The sequence below is a fragment of the Lepidochelys olivacea genome (genome assembly GCF_965140295.1).
Source record: "Lepidochelys olivacea isolate rLepOli2 genome assembly, chromosome: 8".
NCBI classification, from domain to species: domain Eukaryota; kingdom Metazoa; phylum Chordata; order Testudines; family Cheloniidae; genus Lepidochelys; species Lepidochelys olivacea.
This window is the reverse complement of record NC_140418.1, coordinates 63,354,457-63,366,788: the sequence shown is the minus strand read 5'-3', so window position 1 is coordinate 63,366,788 and position 12,332 is coordinate 63,354,457. Positions and strand designations below refer to the sequence as shown.

General features: G+C 35.6%; 1 protein-coding gene across 5 annotated transcripts in view; it reads left to right on the top strand.

Moving 5' to 3' along the window:
- Positions 1 to 6,976, top strand: part of KCNT2 (potassium sodium-activated channel subfamily T member 2) — a 286,784-nt gene extending 279,808 nt beyond the window's left edge. For 3 of the 5 annotated variants that reach the window (XM_084637878.1, XM_084637876.1, XM_084637877.1), the window contains 2 exons: positions 1,412 to 1,496; positions 4,973 to 6,976. In XM_084637878.1, the coding sequence (XP_084494004.1) occupies positions 1,412 to 1,496; positions 4,973 to 5,084 (197 nt within the window). In that variant the 3' untranslated portion in view covers positions 5,085 to 6,976. The remainder of the gene's footprint in view (positions 1 to 1,411; positions 1,497 to 4,972) is intronic. The other 2 variants (XM_084637879.1, XM_084637880.1) reach the window with 1 other exon arrangement.
- The last annotated feature ends 5,356 nt before the right edge of the window (positions 6,977 to 12,332 follow it).

The window sequence follows — 12,332 nt, the reverse complement described above, 5'->3', positions numbered from 1 at the left end:
CTCCCTGGTAGCCAATGGATTAATGCCCTAAGCAAAGCACACATCTGTTTTACTCAAGTTTGATCTTGCCATTATTAAAGAAGGTGTTTATTTCTTATTTGAGACAGTCCTTGAAGGCTTGACTTTGTTCCCAAACTATCTACCAGTCCTAATTCTTGACAAGCATTCATTTGTACACAGTGCTGCAAATCAGTTAGACTCTGGATTCAGCAAAACACTTAGTCACACCTTCAAGTCTCCTTGAAGTTAGTGGGATTTAGGCACATACTTAACTGTTTGTCTGGATAGAGGTCCTCAGTGACTTAGCATTAGAAGTCTAATCCTTAGGGGCATGAGAAGCATAACTAGGGGGTCTTGCATTGAAGTCCACTTGACTACTGAAGGCTAAATGGGACTTGAATTATTCGACTCAGCACCAATTATCTAGAATTTCAGGCTCAAATCCTAGTAGACTCCATGTAGCCATTCATCCTGTGCTATGTATTTCATTCTATGTGGGTCTTTTGAGACCTTAAAAGTCCTTTATTCTACATGGATGCTAAGGAGCTCATGACACTTTTTTTTTTGTTTGTTTTTGAAAGTGTGAGCATTAACTGCAATATCTATTGGGGGGGGGGGAGTATTCCTTCCCACACTGTTGTTCAAAATTCTGGTTGGTAGCCAGCATGCATGCCAGTGGAGGCTGCAATTCAGTCATGCAATATAGAAATCATTTGTACTTTGGGATCCTTCAAAGTGTGGTGTATATTTATATGTAAATATAGAAAATGTTTCAGTTGTCCAATGTGACGTGATAATACAGCCAATTACATGTTGGCAAGAGGAAGATATTATATATAGATGTTCCCTCAAAGGACTTTCCCATTCAGCTTACTAACAAGCGATAAATTAAATAAAAGCATTTCCAAAGCAATTGATGATAGAGAATTACATTTGTTAGCAGTAAGGGGATTAATCTTCCAGGTTTGATTGTGATATCCCATGGTTGTGGGTGTTTGGGTGGTATGATAATATTTCTGTGTTGCTCTTAAAAATTGAAATTGCTACAATAATGGACATACAAATAGCTTGGCTACTTCTGTGGTAGTAGAGGTCACTAACTGTAACAGTCTTCCGTGTATTCTGCTGCAGTTCTTCTCAAATAGATATTGGTACTTTATTTTGATAATTTCTTAGGAAAAATGAGTTTCCGTCAAATATTTCCAATAAAAGCAATTTGAAAGTAGATTTTCCAGTTAAAAAAGCTGCTGCACTTATATATGCGGTCATTTTGTGAAACAAGCCTGATAGTTCCCTTTTGACAGCTATATGGACAGAACATAATTTGTTAAGGTTGATTTAGCAAAAGCTATAATTCTTACCATTTCCTTGTAAATAATCTAATAAATCCTGTATATTTTTTGTCCTCTAGATGAAATGAATGATCATCAAAACACCGTCTCTTACATCCTAATCAATCCTTCTCCAGATACAAGACTAGAGCTGAATGATGTTGTGTAAGTTGATGACATAAATCATAAGATCCACAAAGTGTCTGATTTTCACTTTCATGCTAGAATTCATTTTTTTATCTTTTGCACTTTATTGCTTTTATTTTCCTCTCATGAGGAATCATTTCCATGCACATCCAAAAAAACTATACATGAAATCATCCATTAATTTACACAAGATTATTTTTAAGTTTTTTCTTCTTTAAATAACCCTCTTCCTCCCCTCTAAATTGAAGTGTCAGATAAAATTAAATTAAGAAAAATCACAGCTCTCAGATACCTTCATACTATATTACATTCTCACTCTTGTTTCTTGCTCATGATTTGTTAGTCATCGAGCATCAATAAAAAGCATTGTGAAGTCAAGCTTTCGAAGACATTCAAAGACAGTAAATTATTTCAAAGATCATTTTCTTTAATGATTTTAGGGCATGATCCAAAGCCCACTGAAGTAAATGGGCTTATGGCATAGGCCCTAAAAGGAAGAAGTGACTATTAAATACATTAAGATACCAGTTACATGATCCTAAGTCTTTTAGGAATCTCTTCAAATACTTTTATTTTTACTTGGTTATCAAAAATTTCAGCATTCCAGCACCTGCCCATTTTGACACTTTTCAGAATAATAAAAAAGCTTTAAAATATCTCTATCTAAATTTAAATAACATTTTTTTGTTTCTACAATCCACTCCTGTCTTCACCTTCTCACAAATTGCTTAGTTAAGAGAGACATGTTATTGTGCCACAAACTGACAAGAACCAAACACATAGCTAAATGATTATGTGAAAAGTGTTATAAGAATGAAAGTGGACCTTTTCCCCAAACTCACGTCAACAATTTTGACATTCAAACAGGTTCAGGCTACTTAATTGTTGCCTGTGTCTGTACTTCCTCATTTTGGAGAGAACCAAAAGCACGAACATTGTCATGCTAAGAGAAATGCATAAGCTTTTCCAGCCTGGATGGAACTCTTGAGAATTCAACCTTGTGATGCTGGGGTTTGATCCAGCTGGAGACAAAGCACTCCAGCCCCACTATGTCCTTTACTTTAATGGGACTACTCACATCTTTAAAGTTAAGCATGTGCTTTGCTGGATAAGGGCCAGAGTGCTCTTCAATTTCCACTGACGACTGTTGCATCTGTATGTGGCCATGAGTCACTACACACGTAACTACAGGTGTCTGAAGAGATATTCAGGTAAAATGTAATAACTTTAATGCACACACCTACTATTTGCTAACATCTCAACAAAACTATAAATTTGACTAACAGGCTTTTTATTTTGGCCATAACATTGATTTTTTTTTTTAAATATAATCTCTCTATCACTTACTTTCTAAACATATACAACATGACACACCATCTGAGATACAGAAAAAGATGCCATGCCTGAAGCTGAATCCCTAAAGCTCAGATAGGCTAAATAGGCCAGCACTGCTACCTACCCGGAAATGAAGCCATCCGGCCTCAAAAAAAATTAGGACAAAACATGTTGGCACATCTACTCAAATGCAGGCTACTGCTCATAGGGAAAATCAGGCTCTGAGACAAGGACTATAGTTACCAGCTAACTCCTCTGGCACCATCCATTTGTAGGATGAAACTTACCTCTGTAAGAGACAGCTTTCCTGGAAACTGATTCTACCGGACTGTAGAAACAAACACCACAAATTTTACGGATTTCACGCCGAGTAATGTGCACTTCTTTGAGCTTGGCTTTGCTAACATATAGCATAGTGTAGATAGAATATAATAAAAATAAAAGTCTCCAAGCAGTATCCCCATAGGAAGAGGGAAAGAACAAACAAACAGCATATGCCACACACTTAATGTACTTTTGGATACTCAGATACAGCCCTCACCACCCTAATAGAAGAATTTGAATGATATAAACCTTAGTATAAATGGAACTCAATGGGAGCTGACAAGAGCTCTTCACTTTTGAAGAATCAGGTACCTAAATATTTAGGAGCCTAATTTTGGTCAAAAAATAATTGTCTACAGTGTCAGGCACTTCAGACTACAAGTATATCATGGACAAAGGTATGCTAAAATCATTGTTTATGTTGTTAAAGTAGCTGCAGAAGTCACAAATGCAAGTCTAAGTTAATTTCCTTTTAGAGAAACTATAAAAAACATTTTTGTTTAATGTATTCTTTCTGTGAATAGTTAATAACATGAACAAAAACCTTCATAATTGCATCAGTGGGTACATTACAGGGGGACAAATGTAACATTTTTGCCTTCATACATTTATTTAATATGCAAATTATTCTTCCAGTATTAAAACTGGAGTCTTGTTTAATTTGAAACACACATTACAACTGTAATCACATCAGTCATATAAAGTTTGGGTCCAAATCTTTATTCACTTGAAGGGATTTAGCATGTTGTGTTTAGGCTGAATTAGAAACAGTAGAGATTAATGTAATCTATTTGCTTGTCCATATGACTATAGACTCATGAAAGGTACTGATTGACAGCCCTGAAGACTGATCACCTGTGGTTATTTACCAAACAAACAGATATAGGGTGATCTGTGATAACATACATTTTCTGCATTGCCTCATTGTACCTCATCCCTGCAGAGAAAGCAGTTCAGCCAACAACTAAGTTCCAGTCTATCTGCCAGTGAAGTCATTTCGAATCTCTCCATGGATTTAGCTGATATCAGTCCCTTAATCCTTGGTTCCTACTGAGGTTGCTAATAATTTAGCATGGTGTTTAATTGTGGTGTTTCTTTTGTCCGCTACGAGACCACAAACTCACTTTACATACAATAGACCACTCAAAAGCCAACAAATAGATAAATGCTACTTTTTGGATACCACTGATCTTGATTGTGAACTGGTGATCCAGTTTCTTATCCTATTAATTTCACATTTTGAACCTTCCTCTTGCTCACAATGGATTTGAATCCTTTGATCTCCTGCAAATCTAGTATTAATATGCCTTAATGGAATGATAAATCTAAAATTGTGCATCCCTCTTCAAGTGTATTCACTGGATGAAGTTTAATTCCTGATTAAAATCCCTCTGTGCTTTGACCTCAAGTTTAAGTCAAAGTCACTTCCTGGTATGTTTAATTAATGAAACGAGAATTTTACTGTGTGACCCAAATTTATAGGGATATAATCAGGTCTTAATGATACTCAATAAGTAACATTGTAGGAAGGTTACATTAACTTCAGTGATAGTAACATTTTTCTCCATCACTTTATGAAAACATACAAGTTTCCAAACTACAGTACAGAATGTGGAAGAAACATATAAAGGTAATTACAAATATGCTATGTGATCTCAGTTCTATGAAGTAATGAGAAACAAGACTGAAGTTTCCAGTTTAGTAAGACTTTCAAGTGCAAGAGATTGCTTTAAGCTGTACTGCTACCTGTGCAATAACATGCTAGGGAAGCATGCAAATGCATTTTATCCTAATTTACATCAAGCTTTTATAACTGCTTTTTTTTCTTTTTACAGTTACTTGATCCGACCCGATCCATTGGCATATGTTCCAAATACTGCAACCAGCCGAAAAAATAGCTTCTGCAATACTGTTGGGCAAGACGCCAGGGAAGAAACACAACTTTGATATATTATTCTGCTCAATGATAAGAGACCATTTTTATATTGTGTCTAGTAACTGCTTTGAAATCTAATCAAAATGGAATGTTTATATTTTGTTCAGATCTTCTTGGACCAGAGAGAATGCTATCTGATAAGTGGGCAAGAATTCAAGTTTGGGAAAACATGCACTCTAATGAAAGTGATTGCTATTCTGTAGCCTATTCCAGTAATTTTGGAAATGGAACTGTGTCACACATTAATGGAGTGATTATGAAAAGCTAGATTACATTTTAACAATCTAATCGGAACAAATTCCATCAGAATGAATTTAATTGCTGCTTCTAAATGTTATGTTTCACTAACAGAGAGTGAATCACTAAGCCTCTGACCTGTAACTTGAAAGAATATCAATGTGCAAAACATACAACACACCTGCACAGACACTGGTACACATACAGAGGCATATTTTAGTAGTAGTAAATATTCCTATTAGGGTAGCTCTCAAATGCCCCCATCAAGATCATGTACCAGAATCAAAGTCCATTAAATTATTTTCAAGTTTGTCTCTTTCCCCACTTATATTAGAACAGACCAATTTTATAGGCCCAATAGGGCCCTTTAGAATGTATTTGATTATTAGTTCTGCTGAGTTCAGACAGAGATCAGTTTGCAGAGGGCATACTAAGTGAACCCTACAAGGTCTATTCTAAGGGATTTCCAAGGGATAAATCCTGGCAGGTACACACAGATGTTTTGGTTTTACAGAACCACACACACACAGAGTTCAAAATGGAGGAAGTTCTGAAAAAGTTATGGGTGTCAGAACCCTTCCCTAAAAACAGGAATAGTGTTATTCCCTCATGATTGTGAAGAAAATCTTCTAGCTGAAGTACCAACTGATAAATGCTGCCTGTCTGCCTGGCTATCCAAACATATCTTAACGATAGCTGAGGTGCAAATGGCCACGTTCATCTCAATGGGTTGTTAACTTGAAATATCAAGAATTAAATGAAGGGCATATCACTTTCGTATCTGGCTAATGAACATCTCAGACCCTAAATGCCTCCTATATCTATGCAGATGAAAGAGCCCCAAATGTCCACTCTAGTATCCAATTGCCACCTCCTCCAGTTTCCCCTTAAGATCCAGTTGTGAATTTTCAATATAAAATTATGCAACTTGAAAATTAAAGAGCATTTGAGACAATGCAATATCTGAGGAACTCAGATGGGACACTGGACTAAATACATAGTTTCATTTCATATTTAATACAAGAAAATCCCTCAAAATTGTATCAGTTGACTGTAGCTGCTTCATAATCTCCAGTCTGCAGAGAATGCAGGGTACTTGCCCCACAAATTGTGTTACTATGGAATACACAGGGTCTTGCATATGGTCTTCCAACATTGCATGCTTGCTCCTCCACCTCTCTAATAAAGAGAAGATTGTGCATGAACAATAAACAGTCTAGGTATTTGCGAAAGAAGTCCCACTTGTAATAATCCATATAAAACTCACAAGAGAATTCTTCAGACTAGCCATATGATTGAGTGGCAATGCTGATTGTTCTTTGAACTCCTTGATAACCCTACATGTACAGAAGTTATTAAATAGTCTGCAAGAACATTTAACTACTTGTTTACATTATATTTTCTATATTTGGAACAGCAGCTATATGGTTGTATGTGTCCTGAAAAATAAAAATGCCAAAATTGCTCAATGAGCCATTCATGGATGTGAATGTAATTTACTGTATGTAATGCTGTCAACTTTAGTGTCACATTCACCTGCTGAGTGACAGGGAGCCAGTTACTATCCCCATCATTTTTCCAGCTCCCCCTTTCCACCCAAATCTCTTCTTTTTTTACATTCTATGAATTGACTTCTTGGTTAAATAAACTCATTATATTAAGTCAGCTCCTATTATACCACAACATATTTTGAGCAACATTCTCTTTTCTGATAGTACTAGCTAAATTCAGCAAAGTATGTACATCTTAAAACTGAAATCCTTACTTTATTTTCTTAAGTGTAATGTAGCAAGATGATCTGGGAAACAGAATATAAGTTCCTTTTTTTCTGCAGTTCAACATATCCAAATCACTGTTGGCTTTCCAACAAGTTTTAATAACCCTGATTAGAGTACAAAATGAGTCAGTTTTTGATTTGTTTCTTCCATACATATGCCCGAAGGATGAATTCTATCAGAAAAAAATCATTATAATTGAAGGGAGTAGGGGAGCTGCTTCATACTTAAAATTTCTTCTGTGCACACTGCAAATGGAATACTTTTTACACTGCTGTTTATAATCATGGAATTGGTGCAAGTCAAATGGTTTTCAAAATATTTGTTTGCTAATCTATGTACTTTTTCACATGCAGTGTATGATAAAAGCATTGTCTGACTCAATAGAGGAAGTATTTCGGAACAAATCTCATCTGTTAGGTGAATAATTGTTACAACAGCAACAGAAGAAAGAGGGGAAGGATTTCTAAAATCACTTTTATTTTGCTCTGCCATGTAGGAAGAATCCTATGCTTAGTAGCAATAGATGGAATATAACCTATTTTATTAATTCAAATTCATAAGATGGTTACAATTTGAAAGACAAGATCTGACTGTAGTTTTAAATCCACAAACAAACAAAAGTGAACATTTCACTTTGACATGGAATTAAAGGTCACACCATGTAATAGCTACTCTGAAGGTAACTACCAGGGAACATTTGAATACAGAGTATGTAATAAATCGCTTATCACACAAGGGACACAATTCTCCTTTTTCCATTTGCTAGAGGAATGTATTAAAGAATGGTATAGTGAATCAGAGAGGTATAAGGCATTTACTGGAAAAGAAAGGTAGAGTGGATCAGACAGGTATAAGGCATTTACTGGAAAAAAAGACCAATAAAGTACCTCTTCCAAGTATTAAAAATCTTCTCTGAGATATGCTAACACAAATAATAATAAAAAACAAATGTCACTTTCACAAGGCTTATTATAAGTGAGAAGCAAAATATTCAAAGCAAAGAAAATGCAACTAGAAGATACCGGAGAATAAAATGCAAACTAAGTAGATTAAATGAAAGGGGCCCTTCTTCACTGTTAAACAATAGAATGTCAATTGAAATTTATTAAATCTTTTCGGATGTTTTTCTACATTTTCAAATATATTGACTTCAATTACAACACAGAATACAAAGTGTACAGTGCTCACTTTATATTATTTTTATTACAAATATTTGCACTGTAAAATGATGAACAAAAGAAATAATATTTTTCAATTCCCCTCATACAAGTACTTTAGTACATTCTCTTTATCGTGAAAGTGAAATTTACAAATGTAGTTTTTTTTATTACATAACTGCACTAAAAAACAAAACAGTACAAAACTTTAGAGACTACAAGTCCGCTCAGTCCTACTCCTTGTTCAGCCAATCGCTAAGACAAACAAGTTTGTTTAAATTTACAGGAGATAATGCTGCCCACTTCTTATTTACGTCACCAGAAAGTGAGAACACATGTTCGCATGGGACTTTTGTAGCCAGAATTGCAAAGTATTTACCTGCCAGGTATGCTAAACATTTGTATGCCTCTTCATGCTTCAACCACCATTCCAGAGGACATGCTTCCATGCTGATGATGCTTGTTAAAAAAATGTGTTAATAAAATTTGTGACTGAACTCCTTGGGGGACAACTGTATGTCTCTGGCTCTGTTTTACCCACATACTGCCATATATTTCATGTTATAGAAGACTCAGCACAAGTTGTTTGTTTTAAGAACAGTTTTGCTGCAGGTTTGACAAAATGCAAAGAAGGTACCAATGTGAGATTTCTAAAGATAGCTACAGCTTCTCAAGGTTTAGGAATCTTAAGTGCCTTCCAAAATTGGAGAGGGATGACCTTTGGAACATGCTTACAGAAGTGTTAAAAGAGCAACACTCTGATGCAGAAACTACAGAAGCCGAATCACCAAAATGACAATCAACCTTCTGTTGGTGGCATCTGACTCAGACGATGAAAATGAACTTGTGTTGGTCCACTCTGCTTTGGATCATTATCGAGCAGAACCCATTGTCGGCATGAACGCATGTCCTCTAGAATGGTGATTGAAGCATGAATGGACTTATGAATATTTAGCCCATCTGGCATGTGCATATCTTGCAATGCCGGCTACACCAGTGCCATGTGAATGCCTCCTCTCGCTTTCATGTGACATTGTCAACAAGAAGCAGGCAGCATTATCTCCTGCAAATGTAAACAAACTTGTTTGTCTGAGCGATTGGCTGAACAAGAAATAGGACTGAGTGGACTTGTAGGCTCAACATTTTACATTGTTTTATTTTTGAATGCAGTTTTTTTTACATGATTGTACATTTGTAAGTTTAACTTTCATGATAAAGAGATTGCATTACAGTACTTGTATTAGGTGAACTGAAAAATACTATTGTTTTTTACACTGCAAATATTTGTAATTAGAAATAAATATAAAGTGAACACTGTACACCTTGTAATGTGTTATAATTTAAATATATTTTAAAATTTAGAAAACATCCAAAATATTTAAATAAATGGTATTCTATTATAAACGGTGTGATTACTCACATGCAATTAATCACGATTAATTTTTTTAATCGCTTGAACAGCCCTAGTTCAAATTGCCATCTCTTGCCCTCATTTTCTTTGATCTTGGGCAAACTTCTATGCATCTGTTTTCCCTTCTCTTTATCTATCCTATCTATTTAGATAATAAATTCTGTGGAGTAAGGGCTTTTTCTAACTATGCAACTGTACAATGCCCAGCACCATAGGGTCCTGATCTCGGCTGGAACCTCTAGGCACTACCATAATACAAGTAATATAAAATAAATAGATAAATACTCTTTTGAATCCTCTTAGGCCCTGATCATCTCATTAGTTCCTCTTGAGTGAATCCTTGCAGTTGAGAAGTTCTGATGGCAGTCATGACTGAAAACAAGAAAATCTGTTTCACTGATGCGTATCAGTAGAAATTTGTCAGTTAGATATAATTTTGTTAATTAACAGTGGAAATCTTGGCCAACTTCCTACTGATAAGAATGACAGTTATAATAAAGACTATATTATACATCCAGATCAAACAGGATTTGAGTTCTTTCAGTGATATGTCACCTGTTACTATTTAGCTTATTGAACTCCTTCCTACAAAATAAACTACATATACATTACATTCTTCATTTACATAGGGCCTAATTGTGAAGATACTACTGAGTACCCACAGTTCCCATTGAGTTCTTCCATGAGTTCCTTTATCAAGGACACCAGCTGGAGCAGGATGGGCCAATTGACTAATGGAAGTTTAGGGTACATCTTATTGAATTAAGCCTATAATTAGAGTGTGGACTGCATAACAGTGACTCTCAGAAAGCAGTAAAATAATCAGTCATTCACATCATTCCACATAGCTCAACAGAACTGTTCACCTGTCCTTAATTTATTTGCATTGAAGCAGTAGTGACTAATGGGGTGAGGCATTTCCTGACAGTTAATGAATTGCTGTTTGTGCCTTAAGCGCTTGAGATCTATGCAAGCAAGCACAGAAGACATGTGGAGGCAGTTTGGCAGACTGTTGTAAAGAGGGGGCTGAGAAATCTGAGATCTTCTCTGCACAAATTTGTCAGGTTTTTTTTTTTTTAAATCAAAGGGTGGCAAAATTAATCTATCATTATGATTAAATGACAACAAATAGTTTGGAAGGGATATTAAAGCGTATCCTCAAAGGCTTAAAGCAAACTAACTATTATCAACCAGGAAGAAGCTTATGCAGGGGGCAGATTATTCTACATCTGCCTACTGTGGGGTTCTTATACCTTTCTCCGAAGCATGTGGTACTGACCACTGACAGAGAGATGATTTTGGACTACATGGAACTTGTCTCTGATCCAGTTGGTAATTCCCATTCCTATGTACCTAGTAGATACTAATCCATTTTAAAATGAGTAGCACTATGGATCCAATGTGATTTAAATTATCTTTGTGCAAAGAAGTAACTAGTGACAGTTGCAGTTCTGTGTACCCAGTCCACCTGTTGGATACACAGAGAGAGATCCTCAGGTGGTATAAGTAACTATTGACTGATGAAGCTATGTCCATTTACATGTGCTGAAAATCTGATCAATAATGGGATAAAAAGCTGCAACAAAAAACTTAAATCATTTGTTGTGAATAATATCAGTACGGCCAAGCCCAATTTTTCAAAACTCATGAATCAGATAATCTCATGAATTGGGAGTAAGAAAATGTATTGGGATCTTTTTATTTGCCTTCTGGTTTTTGAACCTGTAGGGTACATACTGTTTATATTTTTAAACTTTTCTGTGGGGTCCCTCAGGGATTGATTCTTGGCCCTATGCTATTGAACATGTTTATCAATGACCTGGATAATCAGGTGAACATGAGCTCACAGTCTGATTTTGAATCCCAAAAGGCTAATGCTTGAATGTATAAGCCGGTGACTCTTGAGAATGAAAGAGAGATTATTTTACCTCTTCATTAGTCACTAGTGCAACTGCTAGTGGAATACTGTGTGCAGTTCTGGTGCCTACAGTTCAAAAAGGATGTTGACTAATTGGAGAGGATTCAGAGAAGAACCACAAGAATAATTAGAGGAATGGAAAACATACCTTAAAGTGATAGAGTCCAGGAGCTCAATCTGTTTATTTTAACAAAGAGAAAGTTGGAGGGAGGGGCTTGATCATAATATATAAGTACCTAAATGGGGAACAGAAATTTAATAGAGGGCTCTTCAAGCTAGTTGACAAAGATATAAAAAGATCCAATGGATGGAAGTTGAAACTAGACAAATCTCTTTTATTCTATGAAATTCAGATTAGAAATATGCCCCACATTTTTAACTGTGAAAGTAATTAACCATTGGAATGATTTACTAAAGGTTGTGGTGGATTCTCCTTCACTTGAAATCAAGATTGGATGTTTTTCTACAAAAAGATATGCTGTAGTTCAAACAGAAGTTAATTCAGGGAAGTTCTATGCCCTGTGTTTACACAGGAGGTCAAATTAGATAATCACAATGGCCTCTTCTGGCTTTATAGGCTATAAATGTATGAAGACCATGACAGCTAAGAAAAAAAAAAGAGAAAAAAGAGTAAGCTCAGATTCTCATCAGTTCACATGACTACATGAGCTAGGGCTTTAAGAATAATCACCAGATATAATGAGACTAGTGAGAACACTGCAGGATTTGTTCATTCACTAACATTCATTGCAAAATTA